General features: G+C 44.1%; 1 protein-coding gene across 4 annotated transcripts in view; it reads left to right on the forward strand.

Annotated features, from left to right (window-relative positions):
• DPYD (dihydropyrimidine dehydrogenase) overlaps positions 1–24,557 on the forward strand; it is a 647,138-nt gene that overhangs the window by 326,658 nt on the left and 295,923 nt on the right. For all 4 annotated transcript variants that reach the window (XM_064147329.1, XM_064147330.1, XM_064147331.1 and 1 more), the window contains 2 exons: positions 4,007–4,191; positions 16,017–16,232. In XM_064147329.1, the coding sequence (XP_064003399.1) occupies positions 4,007–4,191; positions 16,017–16,232 (401 nt within the window). The remainder of the gene's footprint in view (positions 1–4,006; positions 4,192–16,016; positions 16,233–24,557) is intronic.

Below are 24,557 nucleotides of genomic sequence, written 5' to 3' on the forward strand. Positions count from 1 at the left end.
TGGGCCCCTCAATTCAAGAGAGATGTTGAGGTGCTGGAATGTGTCCAGAGAAGGGCAACAAAGCTGGTGAAGGGCCTGGAACACAGCCTTGTGAGGAGAGGCTGAGGGAGCTGGGGGTGTTTAGCCTGGAGAAGAGGAGGCTCAGGGGTGACCTTATTGTTGTCTACAACTACCTGAGGGGTGGTTGTGGCCAGGGGGAGGTTGCTCTCTTCTCTCAGGTGGCCAGCACCAGAACGAGAGGACACAGCCTCAGGCTGCGCCAGGGGAGATTTAGACTCGAGGTGAGGAGAAAGTTCTTCCCTGAGAGAGTCATTGGACACTGGAATGGGCTGCCTGGGGAGGTGGTGGAGTCGCCGTCCCTGGGGCACTTTAAGGCAAGGTTGGACGTGGCACTTGGTGCCATGGTCTAGCCTTGAGCTGTGTGGTAAAGGGTTGGACTCGATGATCTGTGAGGTCTCTTCCAACCCTGATGATACTATGATACTATGATATGATATATGATATGATATATGATATGTTTAGCCTGGAGAAGAGGAGGCTCAGGGCTGACCTCATTGCTGTCTACAACTACCTGAAGGGAGGTTGTTGCCAGGTGGGGACTGGCCTCTTCTCCCAGGCAACCAACAACAGAACAAGGGGACACAGTGTCAAGTTGTGCCGGGGTAGGTCTAGGCTGGATGTTAGGAGAAAGTTCTTCACAGAGAGAGTGATTGGCATTGGAATGGGCTGCCCAGGGAGGTGGTGGAGGCACCATCCCTGGAGGTGTTCAAGCAAAGCCTGGATGAGGCACTTAGTGCCATGGTCTAGTTGACTGGATAGGGCTGGATGATAGGTTGGACTGGATGATCTTGAAGGTCTCTTCCAACCTGGTTAGGTCTATGATTCTATGATTCTATGTGTTCCTGTGTGATCATGCTCTGGCAGGGGAGTTGGACTGGATGAGCTTTTGAAGTCCCTTCCAGCCCCTGACATTCTGTGATTCTGCAGTTCTGTCTTCATTTCAGCATTTCATTTTGATTGTGGCTTTATGGTTTTAGTGTTTTAATATATGGAACAGATTTCAACTGAACTTTTAAGATATTCCAGTTTCCAGTCAGGGTGGTTTTGACCATATTGAAACAGATCATCTTCAAAAGTGAATTTCTTTAAAACCAACACCAGCTTGCCAAATACAAAGTGTTGATAAACCTAACATTTTCTGGTGGTAAAATGTTCCATCTGAAAAGGTTCAGTAGATTTAATGACCTGTCAAAAAAATAGCAGAGTATCATTTCTGTCACAAGGGTTAATAAATGTGGGAAGTAAACTCAGGAGATCTAAATTAATTTCTAGAAATTGCATCAGGTACATTTTTTTTCTTTTTTGTTAACGTCAGTAATTCTGTAATGTATTGCACAAAAGAATGGTCTGGTTCTGAAGGGACCTTCAAAGCTCATCCAGTCCAGCCCACTCTGCACTCAGCAGGGACATCCTCAACTACATCAGGTTGCCCACAGCCCTGTCCAGCCTCACCTTGAGTATCTCCAGGGATGGGGCCCCAAACACCTCCCTGGGCAACCTGTTCTACTGCTCCACCACCTTCATGGTTGTCTTGGTTCTAATTCAAATTCCCAGAGACTCTAATAAATTTGATAGACCCAATAACAATTTGTAGAGTGCCCTCCCCTCTTCCCCCTCCTTTCCCAACGAAAGGGATTAGATGCAGGGAGAGAGAGAGGTAAGCACACCCGAATAAATCAATCTCACTCGATTTGGAAGTTAAAAGGAAAGGTGTAACAATAACTTAGAAGGGTATCTGAGGTAGGGAAGTTTACAAAGATAGGAAAGGGAAAATAGCAAAATACAAAATGTATAAATAGAACACGAGTTTGTGATGGGGGCTTTGTGTGCCTCATGTCTGCCACGTGGTATGGTGGTATGCAGGGAGAGATGTGCAGAGTGTGAGGTGTAGGGCAAGAGAGAGAGAGGAGCAGGAAGTCACCCTTATTTTATAGGACAGGAAGCGGAGAGTGGGCGAACCATCACTTGGTGGTGTTCAGATCCACCCCTGGGGAGGGATCAAGATCCCTAGGGTCAGGTTCAGGGTTACTGCCCCTGGAGTGGTAACTCTATACAATGGTGCAGAACTTGTTCCTATCATCCAATCTGAATCTGCTCTGCTCTAGTTTGAAGCCATTGCCCTCATCCTGTTCCTGCAGGCCTTTACAAATAATCTCTCTGCAGCATTCTTGTAGCCCCCTTCAGGTACTGGCAGGTTGCTATTAGGTGTCCCTGGAGCCTTCTCTTCTCCAGGCTGAACATACCCAGCTCCCTCAGCCTGTCATCATAGCAGAGATGCTCCACCCTCCTGATCATTTTCATGGCCTCCTCTAGACCTGCTCCATCAGGTCCATATCATTCCTGTACTGAGGTCTCCAGAGCTGAATTCAGCACTGCAGGTGAGGTCTCAACAGAGCTAAGTGGCAGAATGCCCTCAATCAGCATGGCAGGTTGTTCATGAGGAAAACACATTGAGATAGAAATCGTAGTGCAAAGCTGTGGGTGGAAGGAAAGGAGAAAATTGATTTTTCCCTTGCTTTCGTTGTTCACTGAACGATTTCCAGAAGTGCTGCACTTTTTTTTCCGTCTGGGAGATGAATAATGCCAGTGAAGATGACGTGAGTTCTGGCACCTGGGATGTGCATATCTATATGCTTGTTCTAAGGATGTTATCAGGATAACAGCAGCAGCAATTACTTCTTGAGCCTGTGCTGAGACAGTCACTTCCTGTGATGCTTGTGGCCCTCTGTTTTCTGCCTAAGTCTGGCTTTGTAGGCTCAAAAGAGGTGATTCCTTCTGCAGTTCCACCACACTTCTGTTCCATTTAATGCATGCTACTTTTATTCCTGACTCCTCTTGGTTGCAACATACCTTAGCTGGCTTAATAAAAAATGTTTGGGTATATGTCTGGGGGTCTTGGTTGATGAAAAGCTCAACATGTGTGAGTGCAGCACAGACAGCAACCGTGTGCTGGGCTGCAGCAAGAGCAGCGTTGCCAGCAGGGCAAGAGAGGGGATTCTGCCCCTTTACTCTGCTCTCCTGAGACCTCACTTGGAGTTCTGTGTGCAGTTCTGGAGCCCCCAACACAAGAAGGACATGGAACTGTTGGAGACAGTCCAGAGGAGGCCACAAAGATGCTCAGAAGGCTGCAGCAGCTCTGCTATGAGGACAGGCTATGAGAGTTGGGGCTCTGCAGCCTGGAGATAAGAAGGCTTCACGGAGACCTTGGAGTGGCCTTCCAGTATCTGAAGGGGGCAACAGGAGAGGGGGGGGCAACTGACAAGGTCTTGTGATGACAGGATGAGGAGTAATGGGTTTAAACTGACAGAGGGGAGATTTAAACTGGATGTTAGGAAGAAGTTCTTTGCAGTGAGGGTGGTGAGACACTGGCACAGGTTGCCTAAGGAGGTTGTAGCTGCTCTCTCCCTGGAGGTCTTCAAGGACAATAGGCCTTTAGCAACCTGTTCTACTGGGAGGTGTCCCTGCCTATGGCAGAGGGTTGGAACTGGATGATCTTCCAACCTAAACCATTCTATCATTCTGTGATTCTATATAAAAAGGCTTTTTTGTTTTTACTGTAAATTTATATCTAAGGAAATGAAAGAACTTGGAACTAATTTTCAGGACAGGAAGTTCCAACTCAACATGAGGAAGAATTTCTTGACTGAGAGGGTCCCAGAGCACTGGCACAGGCTATCCACAGAGGTTGTGGAGTTTCTGTCTCTGGAGCCTTTCCAGCCCTGTCTGGATGTGTTCCTCTGCAAACTGTGCTAGATTCTCTGGTCCTGCTCTGGCAGTGGGGTTGGACTGAAAGATCTCCAGAGGTCCCTTTCAGCTCAGGAGGTCCCTTCCAACCACTAACATCCTGTGATCTGCAATCGTGAGTGTTACGAATATGTATTTGAAAGTTTTTAGCAACCATTGTTTTGTTCTTCATTAACATGTCTGTTGTTCACTTCAATTGCAGTCAGAGAGGCCATGGCACCTATCAAGTTTAACAGATGGGGTCTTCCTGAAGTAGACCCAGAAACTATGCAAACAAGTGAACCCTGGGTTTTCGCAGGAGGTGACATTGGTGGCCTCGCTAATACTACAGTGGAATCAGTAAATGATGGCAAGCAAGCATCCTGGCACATGCACAGATACATACAGGTGACCTACCTATTTATTTATTTTTAAAGTTTTTTTTTCTCTTTCCCCTTTCTATCTGCTTTTAGATATTAAAAGAAAGAAAAAAAGGAAAATGACCTTGTTGTAGTTTTGCTTAAACATAGAAGTTTTGGAAAACTGATACCTGTATTACAGCCAGTTCAGGACAGACAGGGACCTGCTGGGGAGAGTCCAATGAAGAGCCATGAGGATGGCTAGGGGACTTGAGCATCTCCCCTGAAAGAGAGGCTGAGAGTCCTGGGGTTGTTTAGTCTGGAGAACAGAAGGCTAAGAGGAGATCTGATCCATGTGTACAAATATCTGAGGGGTAGGAGTCAAGTAGAGGGGGCCAAGCTCTTTTGGGTGGTCAGCAACAATAAGCCAAGATGCAATGGATACAAACTGGAACAGAGAAGGTTTCACCTCAGCATAAATAGAAACTTCTTTAGAGTGAGAGTGAGAGTGAGAGAGCCCTGGAGCAGCCTGCCCAGGGAGGTTGTGGAGTCTCCTTCTCTAGAGACTTTCAAAACCTGCCTGGATGCATTCCTCTGTGTACTACCCTGGGTGATCCTGCTTGGCAGCCAGGTTGGACTGGATGATCTCTGGAGGTCCCTTCCAACCTCCAATATTCTGTGATTCTATGATTATCTGATTGGGATTGGATGTTACAGATTTGTTCAATTCAGATCACACACTTGAGTTTGGGTAGCTGAACCCAGCTTTCTTACATTATATTAGCATGAAAATCCAAGTAACATTTTCCTGGCACCAGCTCTGAATTCCACCCAAGGGTCGCAGGCATCCCTGTGTAGTGCAAGTGAAAAGTGAGCCTGTTGGTATTAAAAAAATAATCCTATTAGTGCATAAAGAAAAAAAAAAACCACTGAAATTGTCATTACCTGGGGAAGATGTTTTCAGTGTATTAACTGTTTACAGAGCACTCAGATTATCTTACACTGGAACCACAGTTTCTTCTGAAGAGGCTGATAAACTGGGCATGAGTGTCTGACAAAAAATAGGAAGGAAAATAAAGCAAAGGATAATGTACCTGAGTAGTACAAGTTGAGAGAAATGTGGAGGTGCTGGCGTGAGTCCAGCTGTTCCAGCCTGGAAGTTTGTGTGATTCTGTGAGTTTAAAGGGTACGAGCCTAAAAAACCTTGGTAACTGCATGTTCCTTTTGGATGCTCATTGCCTGTTGCTGGCTGAACACCTCTATCCAAAATGCTTTTTATTAAAAGAGCATTTAGTCTGGAGGGGGAGCTGCAGGGGAACCTTCAGAGACAGGAAACAGAGCCTGTGCCTGACAAACCGACTGACAAAGACTCTCCATAGTTCAGGCAACTTTTTAGGAACACGGTACATGATTCATTCTCCCATAGGAAGAGAGCTGAACAACTGCAGTTGGTACTGTAACAGCTCCATATCTTTCTCCCCCATCCATCTGCTCAAAGACTCTCTGATTGCATGTTTGTGTGATTTCATGCTGTTGGGGTCTGATTTTGCTTCCTAAAAATACTTTGGCTGAAGCTTGTTGTTATTATCTGTGCATATTTTTTTCTCACTTGTTCTAAAGCACTGCTTGTGTCCTGCCTTCTTAGACCCTATGAAAATGCTGAGTGTGAAGCTTCTTTAATCCCTGACCTGCTTGCTTCATTTCTTAGTGAACAGTGAATTTGGGTAACTGTGATAGGGAGAAGAGAGGGATATCTCCACCCTTCTTCCTCCTTCCTCTTTATCCTCTAGAAATACACCTCTTGAAAATCCTGCTTTATGATGTTGCTTCCTCCTCAGAGCTTGCCCTTTTTTCCCACCTTTCTTTTTTTCCTTTTCCTCCCTTTCCCCCCCTTTATTTTCTCCTTTCTTTCTTTATTCCTTTTTTTTGCCTTTCCCCCCTTTTTTTTCATTTCTTTTTTCTTTTCCCCCCCATTTTCCCCCTCTTTTTTCCCCTTTCTTTTTTTCTTTTGTCTTCCCCTTTTCCCCCTTCCCCCTTTTCTTTTTTAACCTCTCTTTCTTTTTTCTTTTCCTCCCCCCCCCCCCCCCCCCTTTTTTTTTTTTCCTTTCACTTTCTGGAATGTACTTAATACTCTGGAAAACAAAATATGAATAGTCATGGCTTGAGAATTGGAATTTTATACCAAGAAGGCTGGTCATATTAGAGCAATTCTGTTACCTTTTGCAGGTTTCAAGGCAGCTTATTCAACCTTACAGTCTCACCAGGAAGCTAATGGGAAAGCCTTACAGCAATCTTCCCAGGGAAGTTTCCAAATGTCAAGTGTCACCTTCCCAGCTGTTAGATGAATGGATTGCCCAGAGGCATTGATTTGGATGTGCAGCCCCTGTAAGATGTGGTTGCTTTGGTGCAGAGTGATGTCCTTTGGCAGTTTTCTTCACCAGCCTTTGGAGCTGGTAGGAAGTGGAGGACAGGATTGTTTCTAAAGAAATTGTTTAGAGAAGGATTGTTTACCTTGATGCTTGTAGGGGTAGGTGTGCACATGTGTGCATGTCTTTGCCCCCACATGTAGTTCAGAGTGCTCTATTCTGGAAGCTTCCAATATTAAATGAAAAAATACTCTCACACACTACCTGGGGGTTCTAATAGGCAATTGAAGATGAGCCATCAGTGTGCCCAGGCAGCCAAGAAGGCAAATGGTATCCTGTCTTGGATTAAAAATGCTGTGGCCAGCAGGAGCAGGGAGGTTAATACTGCCTTGAACTTGGATTTGGTGAGGCCACACCTCAAGTGTTGTATTCAGTTTTGGGCACTGAAATACAAGAGGGATGTGGAGGTGCTGGAATGGGTCCAGAGGAGGGCAAGGAAGCTGGGAAATGGCCTGGAGAATAAATCTGATGAGGAGTGACTGAGGGAGCTGGGGATGGTTAGTGTGAAACAGGGGAGGCTGAGGGAAGACCTCATGGCTGTCTACAGCTACCTGAAGGGATGTTGTGGAGAGGCTGCTTCTGGTCTCTTCTCACAGGTGATTAGAGACAGAACAAGAGGAAATGGACTCAAGCTGAGGTTTAGATTGGACATTAGGAAAAGATTTTTCAGTGGTCAGGCACTGGAATGAGCTGCCCATGGAGGTGGTGGAGTCACCCACCCTGAATGTGTTTAAGGGTCATTTGGATGTGGTACTTAAGGCTATGGTTTAAGGTGAATCTTTTTGAGATTGGTGATCCTGAGGGGCTTTGCCACTTTGCCAATCTGCGTTTCTGTGATTATTACTTTCTCACTTTCCCCTGAGATTCTAAGACAAGTAACTTCCTTGTGCCTGGTTTGAGCACAGATTATATGGGTCTAGGGATACTGCCTATCTCTTTGTGCTTTAGTTACAGCAGTGGGTAACCAGTTCACAAATTGCCAACTCTGTTTACACCAGCATCCAAAAATAGTGCAGACAGAACTATTGCCTAAGATTTCCCAGCCAAACCAAGACCATGTCAAAGACTGGAACCTCAACCCACTATCCGGACTATTTGTAGCAGGCTCTGTTTGAACAGCAGGCTGCTTGTATCCCAACCTACTCCAGGCAAAAGGCTAAGCAAACAGATGGGCCTGCTATGCGCCCTGAAATTCCACTCGCTGCAAGCTCTGGCACATGGTCAAATGGAGCATGAGATCCAGACTCATGGACTCTCCAGAAGAAATGCCTTATGTTCAAAACTGGGAGTTATTTACAGAAGCTTCTTGGCTGCTCTTATGCTGGAAACTTTCCATCATTAGTTGCCTAAGTGTCTTCTGCCTCTTAATATATTCCTCCTGCTCTAGGAAGTGCAGGGGCAGCTCAGAAATTGTTGCCTCCAGCTGTGTCATGTTAGTTTCAAAACACGTGACCAGTCAAAGCCCAAACCACACAACTATCTACTTTTTTTTTTTTCAAGATTCAATCTTTTTCATTATCCCAGGAATGACATTAAAATGGCTATAAAATAATCATGATAATTTATTCAGTTTGGGGACTGTAATGGCCCTTGCCTTTGTCCAACAGTGGCTTTGTACATAAGTAGTGCTGAGTTCTCTTCTGTGCCTCAGTTGCTATTATTTTCTTTTTGACCAGTGAATGTAATGTAATAATATAATAGGTTTTTTTTTCAGATATTTCACAGTTATTGCAGGACTAACTTCTAATTTTCTATGCCTGCCCTGAAAATCAAGACAGCTCTCTCATCGTGATTCTTCCAGTATTTTCTTTCTAGAGCACTATGCCAGCCTTAACACTTCACCCCTGCTCATGCACTTACTGTGGAGCGTTTTCCCATACAGAATCACAGAATCACAGAGTTAACTAGGTTAGAAAAGACTTCTAGGATCATCAAGTCCAACTATCATCTGACCCTTCTAATTCACTAAACCATGGCACTAGTGCCTCATCCTGCCTCCTTTTAAACACCTCCAGACATGGTGACTCCACCACCTTCTTGGGCAGCCCATTCCAATGCCAATCACTCTTTCTACCAAGAACTTCTTACTAACATCTGGCCTGAACCTGCCCTGGTGCAGCTTGAGGCTGTGTCCTCTTGTTCTGCCTCTGGGTGCCTGGGAGAAGAGATCAACCCCACCAGGCCACAACCTCCCTTCAGGTAGTTGTAGACAGCAATGAGGTCTGCCCTGAGCCTCCTTTTCTCCAGGCTGCACACCCCCAGCTCCCTCAGCCTCTCCTCACAGGGCTGTGCTCCAGCCCCCTCACTGGCCTTGCTGCCCTTCTCTGGGCATGTTCAAGCACCTCAGCATCTTTCTTAAACTGAAAGGCCCAGAACTGGTCACTGTAGTCAAGGTGTGGCCTAACCAGTGCTGAGTGCAGGGTCAGATGGACTGCCCTGGTCCTGCTGGCCACACTGTTCCTCATACGTGGCAGTCAAACTGCCATCTTCTTCTTCTTACTAAACACTTTTCACAAAGGGACTTTTCTATTCTGCTTCACAATAAGGATTCTTATGTTGAAATCTGCCTGTTCTTTGCTGTAATTTCCCTAATGTGGACAGTTTCTCTTCTGTGTTTACTAAACCAGAATGAAACACTTAGAGGGATAGATCAAAACTGATAAAAATGGCACTTCAATAAGATTCCATTCAGTGTGAATTTTGAGCATATCACTGTGTTCTTTTGAACCAATATTGTGTATTTGCCTTTTATTACTTTCTATCTATGCTATCAAAAAATATGTATGCTTTGTATCTGAAGAGTACAGTCATGGATTCTTTTATGAAGGTTGACCATTCTTACACTCCTTGAGCATGCATTAAAGTACATTATTTCTTAATCACTACCAGAGATGGGTGGTTCCAGGTAAGCTTCTCTTTGTAGCTGTTATTATGTTATCTGCTTCTTTTCAGGATAACCAAAGAAAAAAAATTGAATGTCCCTTTGTTTAGCTAGACCAAGGTAGGAAACACTAGTATCAGTGTGAATAACAAATCACACCACTTGCACAAAGGTGCAGGAAACCTAGCTGAGCTCCCCAGTTCCAGAGGGACAGGGACCTACTGGAGAGAGTCCAAGGGAGGGCTACAAGGATGCTGAAGGGACTGCAGCACTGCCTGGTGAGGAAAGGCTGAGAGCCCTGGGGCTGCTTAGTTTGCAGAGCAGAAGGCTGAGAGGGGATCTGAACAATGTCTGTAAATAGCTGAGGACTGGGGGACAGGGACAGCCTCTGCTCACTTGTGCCCTGGCATAGGACAAGGGGCAAAGGATGGAAGCTGCAGCACAGGAAGTTCCAGCTGAACATGAGGAAGAACTTTTTGACTGGAAGGGTCCCAGAGCACTGTCACAGGCTTCCCAGAAAGGTGTGGAGTCTCCTTCTGTGGAGCCTTTCCAGCCCTGTCTGGATGTGTTCCTGTGTGACCTGTGCTAGATTCTCTGATCTTGCTCTGGCAAGGGGCTTGGACTGGAAGCTCTCCAGAGGTCCCTTACAGCTCCAGAGATTCCTTCCAACCCCTAACATCCTCTGATCCTGTGATCCTGGTGTTTTAGTTGCTCACCTCTGAGTAAGCAATATGTCTATTCCAGAAACATCAAGCCAGGATGGAAACACAGAAAAATCTCAGTGCAAGCTGCTCTAGTTGACTTTGCTTTGAGCCAGGGTGATGGACTATATGATCCCCAGGTATTGTCTCCAACCACAACCATTTGGAGTTATATGAAATAATATAAACATATTTTTGTACTTAACAATATTAAATTGGAGAGAGGATAAAGGCTGCACATGTAAAAGAGAAAAGATATGTTTCAGGATCAGACTTAGTAATGGAAATAAAACAAGAGCAAGTATTCTGGCAAAATTTTCCAGGCAGCAGGATTTGTAGGAAAGGCTCTGTGTGAGAAGTAACAGTAATGCAACTACTTAATTTCACAGTCTATTTTCATTCAGGGCCTGAAAATAGAGTTAGACCATAGTGCTGTGGTTAAGAATTTTCTCCATCCAAAGACAAATTGTATCACATCTAAAGATTGTCTCAGCCCAACACCACTGACTGTGCTCTTTTTGCCTCTGGGTATATCCTGGTTAGAGTAAGGTAAGACCACTGCATGCAACCTGCTGGAGACTTTTAACCACCCTGCTCAAACAGCTGAACAAATTGCCATGGCTGGAGCAGTAAGTACCTGCACTATTGTTAGCTCAGCTGGTTGGCATCAAATCAGAATCAGAATGGGCTGCACTTTGTGTCTGCTAGTAAAAAAAAAAAGTCAAAGGAAGAGTTATTATAAATAAACCCTTGCCTGCAGGCTTTCTTTTCCTATTTGTTTGTGCAACGTCAGGGAAATCCTTCATTATAAAGATGATCTTACTTTCAGGAAACTATAAAACATTTTAGTTTGCCGAAAGTTTTGCTTTGCTGAAAACAACGCGTCAGGGCTTAGTGAATTTATTTCTTTTATAAACATGCTGCTGACAGGGAGAAAAAAAAAAGGGCAAAAAATAAATAGAGCAAAACCAGAAGAGATAGGAGGGAGAGAAATAAATCTGTGAGGACGTATAGCCACTTGCTATTGATTTCAGCTTCATTCTGCCTCCCTGTGCCTTTAAATATTTGGCTTATTCCATTGAAACGTCTTTAAATCCTTCCTTTGCCACCTTCACCTGGGTGCACTTCATCGTTAACAAACCATTAGGCCCATCTTGTGGTGCTTGAGTGCATCTGGGTGGACTTGGTTGTGGTCTTACTCTTTGGGAGGTGTGGTGAATCTGGGATTCACCCCCAAAGATTAAATTCACAGAATCACAGAATTAATCAGGTTGGAAAATATCTCTAAGGTCATCAAGTCCAACCTATCATCTAACACCTTCTGATTAACTAAACTGTGGCAAAAAGTGCCTCATCCAACCCCCTTTTAAATACCTCCAGGGATGGTGACTCCACCACCTCCCTAGGCACCTTATTCCAGTCCCTGACCACTCTCTCCATGAAAAACCTTTTCCTAATGTCCAATCTAAACCTCCCCAGTTTCAGCTTGAGGCCATTCCTCCTTATTCTGTCTGCAGCTCCCTGTGAGAGCCATATGCATATGACCCATTTGTCGGCATGCAAAAGGCAAGGCCTATTTTCGCAGGGTGCACCAGGTGCATCTGATTCCAAAGTCTCACTGCTCTGGTGAATTTAATTTGTGTGTGTGTGTGTGTGTGTAGAATTTATTTTCAGTTTTATCACAGAAAGCTCATTTGGTGTCCCTAGTTAAGAATCACTTTCAAGCAACACTAACTTTAAGTGAGAGCAATGTCTAGAGGTTAAACTGCCTTGCTCAGGAAAAGAAACAGTGCAGTGCAATTGAAGCTGCACTTCATCTGTCTGTCTCTCTGTAGCAATCAGTTTTTACAATGATAGAAGCAGTGCTTGGTACCTGAGCAATCCACAGACTGCAATACGTTCATGGAGAACATTTGAACCATTTTGGATAGCAAATGAACAAACAAATATCTGCTTGCAAAATGGAAAAATAAGTTTGTTGTTCACATGTGCACAGTAAGTGGAAATGGCAAAAACCCACTGTAGAATCACATAAACATTCAGATTGGAAAAGCCCCTCCGGCCCTTCCAACTAAGAACCCTGCTCTACAAGGTGCGCCCTAAATCATGTGCCCATGCACCACATCCAAATGACCTTTAAACACTGCCAGGCTTGGTGAATCCACCACCTCCCTGGACAGTGCATTCCAATGCCTGACCACTCTTGCTTGGAAGAGTGTCCAGTCTAAACCTGCCCTACCCCAGCTTGCGAACATTCCCCCTTGTTCTATCACTAATGATCTGTGAGAAGAGACCAGCACCAACCTCCCTACGACCTCCTTTCAGGTAGCTGTAGACAGCATGAGGTCTGCCCTCAGGCTCCTCTGCTTCACAGTAACCATCTCTTGCTCCTTCAGTCTCTTCCCCAGGTTCTTCCCCAACTTCCTTGCTCTCCTCTGCACTGTCTCCAGCACCTCCACATCTCATATTGAGGTGCCCAAAACTGGACACAACACTCGAGGTGTGACCTCACCAAAGCTGAGCACAAGGGGACAATCACCTCCCTGCTCCTGCCTTTCCATAAGTCTTTCTTTGCTGCTGTTCTTAGAGAATCAAGCTAAAGAAGTCCAGTGTAAGAATTCACTATATCAGTGTCTATTTCAGCAAATTCTCCCACCTCCAAGTGTGTAGGAGACAAAAAAGTACTTCTTTCTGTTTTAAAAATATCCTGTCATTTCAATTGTGTGATCCAGGAATTTGAGGGTTGGTATTGCAAACAACGTTTTGCTCTTGAAGGGTTAGGTAGGGAAAACTTTAAAAAATGTCAAAAAGTTTAAATCAAAATAATCAAATTATAATACCTTTTCTTTATCTTTCTTTTCCCCTTTGATTTGTCAGTTAACAGAGTTTTTTTAAGACGTAAAATGCTGGTCTGTTTGATATTCCAACATATCAGATCCTCCTTAAGATGTAAAGTGCTGGGATGTTTGCTCTTTTGAGTGCCCAGGTTCTCCGCTAGGAAAATAGCCCTGGAGAGTGTGATGTCGAGGAAGCAGTGAGCAAGCTGGAGGGAGGAGAGGGAGGATGTTTGGCTTTTTATAAGTGTAACTCCATTGGCTGCTAGCTGGCAGAAGTGGTGATACAGAAAGAAGCTCTGTCACAAGTGTTTTGGGATCTTGAAAAAACTAGTTTTTCTCAAAATGGCTTTAAGCAACTGTTGCAGTTTAGGACTAGGGGCCTGAATTGTAAAGAAAAGTTTCCTAGGGGATTCAGAGACTCCAAGGGGATGGACTCTACTCTCCAAGGGGCTGAACAAAATATAAAAAAAATGTTTATCCCATTCCATTGGTCTGAAAATTTCTATGTAATTTGAAGCACAGCTTGTTCTGGGCTCTCTTCTTGCTTCCTTTTCTCCCTTCTCCCCTCCTGGCCTTGCTTGCCTGTCCTCCTCACTGCTACATGGGCTATTGGTAAGGACACCGACTGGGAGCAGGGAGAGATGATATTGTATCAACCGGCAACAGCCTTGGGCTTTGTCCAGGGGGTGTCCGGGGGGAGCCCAGGGGCGTGGCTGGGCTATTGTCTATGTATATTTATGTATATGTGCATAAATGTTTGTATATGTTTATTACCTTTTGTGGTTAGCCTACTTTTGTAAATAATAATTTCATTTTGTTTCCAAATTCTGAGTAAGTGTAGGAATTCACCTTTGGGGGATAGGAAATCCCAAATTCCATGTGGTGCAAAACCATCACAGCCATCAGAAAATTTGGCCTCCAAAAAATGTGTCCTCCTTGTCCAAGGAAGCAGAGATCTGGAGTTGCAATCAGAGATGTGAATACAGGCAGTCTCTAGACAAACCAGACAGGTGAAGTCCTAGCTTTGGAACCACCTTAGGAATCAGAAGGCACCAAAACAAACAAGCACCCTTTCCTCCCAGCCATGCTTGTTAGCTTTGTCAGGTAAGACTGAGACTAAAAAAAGTTCCTTTTATTAAGAAAAAGAAGAAGCAACCCTATTTTTTTATGCTTGTGAAGGGGCAAGACTTACACTGTTACAGAAAACCTTCTTACCTGACACCTGCAGCAGTGGTTCCTTTATGCTGCACTGAAGAAGTCATCATTTTAAGGACAGAAGAAACTGCTGAGATCTTATGCTAGGGCTTACTGGGAACAGAGACTAGATAGGATTTCTCTCTGTGTTAGAAATTCCTGCTTTATTTCTTTATGATTTTATTGCCACCCAGCTGAATGAGTGAAGATTTTAATTCAACCTGCCCCAGGCTAACAGGGAGACTATTCCATGTCCATAAGTGGAAAAAAAGGTTTTCTCTCATAATTTTTGCAGTATTAGATGTATTATTTACTTTGAAAGCTTTTCAGTGACTCTCAAGAGAAAATGCCGTCTTTAAAGTGCAAACAAAGGTGATTGTGGTGTCATAGCCATCATGTATACAATGTTCTTTGGTCTCAGATCTGGGTCTTAATTTTTGTGATCCTTATTCATCTGAATGCAACTAAACATGAAAACAATAATAGTTTTGCATCTCTTCATACATATCCCATTGCATAGGCTTGTTGTGGAGGCAGGGAATTAATGTGGCCGAGTCAGGAATTTTATACAAAAATAGAGTTATTTTATTTTCCCGAAAACTTGCCCCCAAAACTATATACAGAAATTAATTTAGTTTTAATTACCAGATTCAGTTGCTTTGAGAAGATCTACAGGGTGCCATCAATAATCTGACTATTTTGGAAGTCAGAAGTTGGAAAAGGCTTTTGACTATTAAATTATAGTGTTTTTCTTACTAATAAAGCTGAGCCAAAATAACTCACGGTCAGGCTGACTTCATCCTGTGGCCTGTGCTCTCCCTCTCTTTCAGAAGCCGCAGGAGGGTCGTTAGATGTACTCAGCTCTGCACAAAGGACCTTAATGGCTGTAGCAGTCCTTTGGAGCTCTTTTTGTATCCAGGCCAGGCGAGGGGGGGGAGAAGTCTCAGTCAGGCAGGAACGCTTAGGCAGGAGAGAACTCCAAGGCAGGAACCTCAAAGGTGGGAAGTCCCCCAATATTTATACCCTCTCTAGACAAAGAGCAAAGTTACCACTGCCTGGGCGCAAAGGGCACAGCCAATCCCAGCCCAATTCCAGCGCAGGCACTGCACGGGCACTCCTCGTGCTGGATGGACCCCTTGCTCACCCCCTTCATGGCTGCAGGGCAAGGCGGGCGGGTGAGGAACAGGCAGCTTTTCCTCTCCCATTCAGGCCACAGAGGGAGAGGAATTTAGGGGTATACAGGATGCCAGGACAAGGCTAAATGAAGTCTTTGGAAGGGGAGGAGGGGAAAAGTTTCATAAGTTCAAAAGACACTGAGTTAGGGCTGAGTGATCCTGCATGTGGACACTTGCCCGCATTTTTCACAAGAGCGGCACCTGGGTAGAAAGCTGGGAAGGGTCTGCATGCATGTCCTGCTGGGTTGTTTTCAGCCTCACTGCTGCTGGCTGCTCATAATGGGTGAACAAAACTTTGGACTGAAGGAGCCTAGCAGCACAGGATCTAAAATAGCTGTTTCATTATTGTCGTTGTTTATTATAGTTGCTGCTGCTTCTTTCTCCTTCTTCTTCTTCTTCTTCTTCTTCTTCATTATTATTACTATTATTATTATTTCTGGAATGGCATAATATTTCAACATGAATGCTGCTTGAACAAGAGATGTTACATATGCAGCTGTTTTCCTGCTTCGTTGATTTGCAGTCCTGAACAGAAAGGAGACTGCTTACCCTTTGAGGAATTATACATGAATTTTTCCCTTTCAGTGTTAATGATGATTTGTATTAAAAAGAATTCACAAAAATATATCTGATTTTTGTTTGCTTGTTTTTTTTTTACAGTCCTTAAATGCTGTTGCAGTTCCTGCTGTTCCAGAGCTACCACTTTTCTATACTCCCGTCGATTTAGTAGACATCAGTGTAGAAATGGTTGGCTTGAAGTTTCCAAACCCTTTTGGTCTTGCGAGTGCAACCCCTACCACTAGTTCTGCAATGATTCGAAGAGCTTTTGATGCTGGATGGGGCTTTGCTGTCACTAAAACATTCTCACTGGATAAGGTGAGGAAACATTTTAAGATACATTTTCCATGCAACCATTTCTTTGTACATTTGAAAAAGCTGAATCTTTTGGGAATGGCACTGTTAAATCTAGAAGGTAAGGATAGGGTACCTGGTTTAGGTCAGCCAGTCTGGGATGTTCCAGCAGTGCAGCATAAAGGTAACATAATTTCTGCTGGTTTACAGTCTTATTCCACAACCTTTTGATATTAGGCAACCAGTAAAGGCAGTAGTCCTTCTTAAAAATCCTGCAGTGAAGGGGCACAAGGATGATCAGAGGACTGGAGCTGCTCTGATATGGGGACAGTCTGAGGGGTTTTTCAGTCTAGAGAAGGCTCTGAGGAGACCTTCTTGTAGCCTTCCACTGTCTGCAAGGGGGCTACAAGAAAGCTGAGGAGGGACTTTTGAGGGTGTCAGGTAGTGATAGGACCGGGGAGAATGGATCCTCTAAAGGAGAGCAGATTGAGATTAGACATTAGCAAGAAGTTCTTCATCGTAAGAGTGGTGAGAGAGAGCACAGGTTGCCCAGGGACTTGGTGGAAGCCTCGTTCCTAGGTGTTTTTAAGGCCAGGCTGAATGTGGCTGTGGGCAACCTGATCTAGTGGGAAGTGCCCCTGCCCATGGCAGGGGGTTGGAACTGGATGATCCTTGAAGTGCCTTCCAAACCTGACAATTCTGTGAAACTTTTCTGTGAGGGATCAGAATGCAAAGGGGATGAGTAACAGCTTTATCACACAAGAAAGGCAGCTTCTGTTCCAAGGACTGCCAAGATACGACACTGAAATGAAGTTGTGGTTGCAATGTGATGGTGTGGGTGTAAGCTTGAAGCTGGGAGGATAGTGGAAGAGAGAGGTGAAGGCAACATAAACCAAGCCAGTGAAGGGAAGAGTAGTTCTGCTGAAAGTTTGTAGTACAGTGACATTAACCTTCAGTAACATGTATTGGAATAGAAAGGAGTTAGAATGAAGTTTTTAGGGTTATGGCTCAGGGTGTCACCTAAAATGAAGCCTTTTTTTGTAGATATGAAGTGTGTAACTATGTTCAAAATGCCATCATTAAACTGAGCAAAAAATGTTGACAAGGAAAGAAAACAACAGTTTTGATAAATCTGTTGCAGAGAAAATAAACAGGGTGTCGGAGATGTAGATACAATTTGATTTGCAGAGTGAGGAAGAAGATCAAAGGTAAATCTGTGGACAAATCCTGAGTATCAACGTGAAATTATTCACAATTTGCAGTAGCATGTGTTGTCACCTGGTGACAGATGGTAGCAAGGGCTGAAGAGGACTTCTGGGATGAATTTGGAAACAGGCTTTTGTACTCGGGTCAGAGATGGGACATAAAAGTGGACAGATGGACAGAGGCATTAGCAGAAGAGAGAAGGTAGATTTGTTACTTTGCCCCCTCTATGTGTGAGTTATCTGTAGAGGTTGGACCTCTAATAGGAGGAAAGAACAATAATATGTATGGATTTGTCAGACTGGCTTCTGCTGTCACACCTGGAGTAGCCTTAGGGAAGTAAGTGTTCCTCTGGATTTCAGTGGAGATTCCAATCTACTTCACAGGATTTCCTATTAAAATGCTTTTCAAGACATAAATGTAATTTGAGCATGTTTACAGCTGACTTATGTATGTAACATATGGTCAGCAGTAATGATTTCATGCCTAGGCTGCAGGCAACTCATCGAAAGCACGGAGATTTATTTATTTATCAATTTTATCCCTGGTATGTTTGCAGTCCTGCCAGACTGCACATTGGTTACTGTGTATCTTGAGAGCTAAACAGACCCTGGACAAGATCCAGCTTGGTGGGAGTTCAGAAGGGAAAGACATGCGTGTGGTAGGAAGTGGTATTGGTACTACGCGAAGCAGCAGACTTGTGAGTCATTTCTCAAATGGTAACTGAAAAATGTTCTACTGGATGCCGTACTCTGGAGGTGTGACTTGGGTGGAGATCTTTCAAGTGAGAGGATTTCTGAAAGCAAGTATCTTCAGCAGTCAGAATTTTAAATATATAGAACCATAGAACGGTTTAGGTTGGAAGGTACCTCAAAGCTCATCCAGTACCAAACCCCTGCTGCAGACAGGGACACCTCACACTAGAACAGGTTGCTCAAGGCTTCATCCAACCTGGCCTTGACAACCTCCAGGGAGAGAGCAGCCACAGCCTCCCTGGGAAACCTGTGCCAGTGTTTCACCAACCTCACTGGAAAGAACTTCTTCCTAACATCTAGTCTAAATCTGCCCTCTACCAGTTTAAACCCATTACTCCTCACCCTGTCATTACAAGACCTTATAAATTGTCTCTCCCCAGCCCTCCTGTAGCTCCTTTCAGACACTGGAAGGCCACTCCAAGGTCTCCGGGAAGCCTTCTCTTCTCTAGGCTGCAGAGCCCCAACTCTCAGCCTGTCCTCGTAGCAGAGCTGCTGCAGCCATCTGTGCATCAGCATGGCCCTCCTCTGGACTGGCTGCAGCAGTTCCATATCCTTCTTGTGTTGGGGGCTCCAGAACTGCACCCAGGACTCCAGGTGGGGTCTGAGGAGAGCAGAGTAAAGGGGCAGAATCCCTTCCCTTGCTCTGCTGGCTATGCTGCTTTAGCTGCAGCCCAGCACACAGTTGCTGTCTGGGCTGCACTCACTCTGCTGGCTCATGTTGAGCTTTTCATCAACTCAGACCCCCAGGACCTTTTCCTCAGGGCTGCTCTCTGCCATTTACCACCCAGCCTGGAGTTGTTCTTGGGATTGTGCCCACTCAGGTGCAGGACCTTACACTTGGCCTTGTTGAATGTCATGAGGTTAGCCTGGGCCCACCTCTCCAGCCTGTCCAGGTCCCTCTGGATGGATCCCTGCCCACTATCAAGTCAGCTGTGCCACACAGCTTGGTGCCATCTGCAAACTTGCTGAGGCTACACTTGATTCTTCTGTCCATATTGTTGATACATACACACACATATATATAAAATATATTGCAGTAACATGCAAAATATTGCAGGTAGCACTTATTATAAAGATAATAAATTTAGAAAATAGCACTGGATGAGTTCTAGTCTAGTGACTACTTCTAGCTAAACTTTCTCCTGTAGTTAAGTAGGAGGCAGCAGTCTTTTTCTGCTGTTGCATTCTTCCCAGTAGGTGCTAAGCCCTCCCACAGGTGCTAGCTCTTTGTATTTGTGACATGACTTGAGATGCTTGGCTGTAAGATGCTGCAGAAATCCTATTGTCTTTGTTTATAATAGCAGCATAGTAATTAATGTTTTAAAAATAAACATTTCACATGGGAAGGAGAGCTCAGTAAGGTACAGCAGCTCTTATGTGAACCATGAGTACTACACAAAGACTGCTCTTTTTGACCTAGCAAGGAGTTGGTAAAGAATTTGGAATGTCACAGGTCGGTGTAATTTACTAACATTTAAACAAACAACAAACCCCTCAGCTTCTGATTATGTAGATAGAAAACTCATGCAGTGTCCTCTTGAGATGTTCTCTCAGAGTGTTCTCTTGACCAGTGGTACCTGTGGAAAGAGACATTTCAGACACAGGTGTCCTGCCCATCTATCCATAATTGTGTACCGGGACCAAAGATGTCCTGTTCTAAGCCTTCAGGATCAGAGGAAGGAGGTAGCACTTCTCCCTACACTACAGTTCCCAAGAGGGAACAGCTTTAGGGAGGAAGGGAGCTTGCTAAACCCAGTTCTTGGCAGCTCCACTTTAGACTTGATTATGTGCTACAAGCAAGAGTGTTCATCCTTCTTTTCATTTCATCTCTCCCATTTGGGTTTAATTTGTGAGCTTCCTTTGTATGTGCAGTAGTCAAGAGCCAAGTGAAAACTGCCTGTGTGGCAGTGGGGAGCTTACAAATGCTTTATTTTCCATTGCCGATAACTGATTTCACCACTGTGTTCAGATGCTGGGTAGGAAACCAATGACTGCCATGCTGACCCTAGGGATGGTAGCAAAAAGTGACTTTTGCAGGCTAAATTTGGGTGGCATATAGTTCTGAAAAGCATATAGAGTCTAACCACAGATTTCCATGTGTTACCTTTTCTATGATGGAGAAAAGCAGGCTAAATCTTGAGGGAAGGAGATCCAAGTAGACAGATGAAAAGGACTCAGGCTGGAGAGCTGTGATACTTGTAAGGCAGAGGGTTCATTTTATGTGAGCTTCTTTTCCTTTTCCCTCTTTTACTACTCATCTAAAATGCTAGGCTAGGGAGTCCTGCAGCCCATGAGAGGGTGACAGAGCCCTGGAACAGGCTGCCCAGAGGAGTTGTGGAGTCTCTTTCTCTCTGGAGATATTCTAGGGCTGCCTGGATGCATTCCTGTGTGATCTGCTCTAGGTGATCCTGCTCTGGCAGGGGGATTCGACTGGATGAGCTTTGGAGGTCCTTTCCAACCCCTGACATTCTGTGGTTCTGTGATTCTGTGACATTACTGTATAGAAATGGATAGCAATGCTGGACCATAATCTATGCCCTCCAATCTTCCCATCATCTGTCTTGGCCCCACCTTGAAAGCCTCACTTACTGCTGCAGAGAAAGTTAGCACAGCTCAGTTGCATGCTGTGTTCACTCTCTTTTCAGACACCCACCTACTTTACTGCATAATTGCCTTCATGACAACCTGGGTAGTATTTTCTGTTTGGGGAGTGAGAATTTCAACTCTGAGTGATTCAGCAAAAGTTTGTTCTTGCATGCTACTGTACTGTTGTTGAAACCTAAAAAAGGAACAGCAGAAATCCCTTCAGAGCATTTCTACCTTTCAGTGTACTGCACTCAAAGTGTTTTAGAAGGTACTGGATATTATAACATAATGCAGACATTATTCTAGGGTACTGTGCCGCTATGTGTCTGTAGGTATCTCTGCGAGAGATAGAGGCTTGTGGAATTTTATTTACCAAATTGAACATCTTCCCACAGCTGCTTTAGTGTCAGGTAGATGTGATTTCATCCAGAAGTAGCAGCTTTAAAAATGGACTATTGCTAGGAAAGACAAATGGCAGCAGAATAAAAATGTCCCTTTGCACAACTTTTGGTACACTCGTGTCTTCTCTTTTTGACTGTAGGATCAGTAGCTCATTGCTCTGCCTCACTCAGATAACTCTATGCCACAACATCTTATTTTGTGCATTCTCTTGGCAGTCTATTGAAGTGGGGGAGTTGCATATCACAGAGGAATGGGGAGCTGCATATCGTAGAGTCCACAATAGATGAATAGCAATTTAGAGCTTTTAGAGTTTAGATAAACAGAAAACTACACGGAGAATGAGAGCTACTGCATTAATTAAACTAGTAACTGTGAGCAGGAGATTTGTAGTAGAATTACAGAGCTGCTTTGTTTATTTAGAATTTATTTGGAAGTATTGCTTAGTATACAAAATTTGCATTAAAACCTGCAACCAGAAAGGCTGTATAAAACAGCGTCAAAAGAGGCCAGAGGTTAGATGAAGTGTGCGTCTCTCTATCATGGAATCACAGAATGTCAGGGACTGGAAGGCGCCCCAAAAGCTCATCCAGTCCAATCCTCCTGCCAGAGCAGGATCTCCTACACCAGATCACCAGGAACACATCCAGGTAGGTCTTAAATATCTCCAAAGAGGGAGACTCCACAGCTCCCCTGGGCAGCCTGTTTCAGTGTTCTGTCACCCTCACAAGGAAAAAAATAATCATTTATTTAAATGAAACTTCCTATGCCTCAGCTTCCACCATTGCCCCTTGTCTATCATTGGGCTATATTACATCCACTCCCACCCTGAGAAGTTGGTAGTGGAAACTGAGTTTTATACCAACTGAACTTGTGCTTTGATGTCCATCTCAGTGTATTGGATGGAGAAGAAAAACAACCAGGATGGCAAAACAATGTTTGCTTTGATTTTTTTTGATGTTTCCTTCCATTCTAAAATTTAATTCTGATTAGTCAACTGCATCTGTCTGTATTCTGTTGTGACATGCATTGATTTGTGATGCTGTCACTTTCAATAATGTGGCAACAGTTGCCTTTATTATGAGAACTGGCAGAAAGCAACATGCAGACTAAGTTCATTTTTAATCTTCAGTTTTTGGTTTGGTTTATTTTTTCTTTCATTGTGTAGCAAGCAAGTTACACAGATCTTGTTAAAAAAAAATACACACAAAACAAAAACCAACCAAACAACAGCAAAAACCCACAAACAAACACAAAACAGGCTACAATTAAAACTAAATTAAATACAAACTAAACCATAGTGGAGAAAACTTTCCAGTCATAACTTGCCTATAAGATCCACTGTGGTGGATTTTGGCAATGTATTTTCACAAACATTTCTAAGTTAAAGTTGTTGTTGGTAGATTTAATGGGTCAAGAAGTGGCTGGAGGGCTGGGCCCAAAGAGTGGAGGTGACTGGTGCAACGTCCAGCTGGCAGCTGGCACTAGTGGTGTTCCCCAAGGATCAGTGCTGGGCCCGATCCAGTTCAATATTTTAATTGGAGATCTGGATGAGAGAATTGAGTCCATCATCAGTAAGTTTGTAGATGACACCAAGTTAGGAGCAGATGTGGATCTGTTGGACAGTAGGTGGGCCCTGCAGAGGGACCTTGACAGGCTGGATGGGTGGACAGAGGCCAAGAGGATGAAATTTAACAAGGCCAAGTGTAGGTTTCTGCACTTTGGCCACAACAACCCCATGCAGTGCTACAGGCTGGGGCAGAGTGGCTGGAGAGCAGCCAGGAGGAAAGGGACCTAGGGGTACTGGTAGATAGCAGGCTGAAAATGAGCCAGCAGTGTGCCCAGGTGGCCAAGAGAGCCCATAGCATCCTGGCCTGCATCAGGAACAGTGTGGCCAGTAGGGCAAGGAATGATATTCTGCCTATGTGTTCAGCAATAATCAGGCCACACCTTGAGTACTGTGTCCAGTTCTGGGCTCCCCAATTCAAGAGAGATGTTGAGATACTGGAACGTGTCCAGAGGTGGATGACAAAGTGATGAGAGGCCTGGAACTCAGCCTTATGAGGAGAGGCTGAGGGAGCTGGGGTTGTTTAGCCTGGAGAAGAGGAGGCTCAGGAGTGATCTCACTGCTGTCTACAGCTACCTGAAGCTAGGCTGTAGCCAGGTGGGGATTAGTCTCTTCTCCCAGATAATTAGCAACAGAATGAGGGGACAGAGACTCAAGTTGTGCCAGGGGAGGTCTAGGCTGGATGTTAGGAGGAAGTTCTTTGCAGAGAGAGTGATTGGCATTGGAATGGGCTGCCCAGGGAGGTGGTGGAGTCACCGTCCCTGGAGGTGTTCAAGAAAAGCCTGAATGAGGCACTTAGTGCCATGGTCTAGTTGACTGGACAGGGCTGGGTGCTAGTTTGGACTGGATGATCTTGGAGGTCTCTTCCAACCTGATTGCTTCTATAATTCTATGAATTTACCCAGGCCAGATCACATTTCTGTGTGCTTTTATTACAGATACGTATTCAGACTCAAACTCCTGTGCTTTCTCTGTATGTTTGTACCTCTCTTAATAACTGAAGGTGGTACAGAATGTTGGGACAATGAGGCATTGTTTTCCGTAACATTAGTATTTCACAGAAGTCAAATCTGTGTTACAAAATGTATATTTTTGTCTCATATTGCAGCACAGTAATTTAGATTATAACTAGTTATAATTTATGGTGCCAAGCCGAAAAAAGCTATTTAAGATGCATTAAAATGCAGAACCCTGACATTTGAAATTCTGATGTTCTTAATATGACAAAGGTTATTCTATGGAGTTTTGCTATAATATGAAATATTAATATTTCACAATACAGCTTTGATGAAGTACAATTTGCCTAGCTTGCATATGATAAAGAAATTAAATGCTTACCAAGGGAGTTCAGTGAGAATTAGAGCCCTGCCTGAACATCTGCTTGAAATGTTATTATCCTGTCCTACTGACAGCATCGCTCCCTCATTGTTTTCCAAGATTGACAGATGAATATTGTACTGAGTTCTGCAGCAAATATGTTTAGGTGAACTTTGTTTCGTTTTTGAGGAATCTTGAACACGCTTTTGATTTCCAGCCTATTATTTATTTTATTTTATTATTTTTTTTTAATGCTCTTGACATTTGTAGGTGCCAGATTGAGGTCTACTATGCTGTAGCAAAGATAGACCATTGACTTGCAGCGAAATGCCAGCTGATATCTCAGTAAACAGAAATATTACCATCCTTTATTGTGTGGTCTGTATGAAAGCTGTATGGCTTTTCTTTGGGGAGACAAATGATCAGATTGTTAATGTCAAATACAAAAAAAGGACTGTTTGCCTTTCCACTAAATAAAATCAGGCAACTTTTATTAAGTACCTTTTTTTTTTTTTTTGAACA

The sequence above is a fragment of the Pogoniulus pusillus genome, chromosome 8 (assembly GCF_015220805.1).
Source record: "Pogoniulus pusillus isolate bPogPus1 chromosome 8, bPogPus1.pri, whole genome shotgun sequence".
NCBI classification, from domain to species: Eukaryota; Metazoa; Chordata; class Aves; order Piciformes; family Lybiidae; genus Pogoniulus; species Pogoniulus pusillus.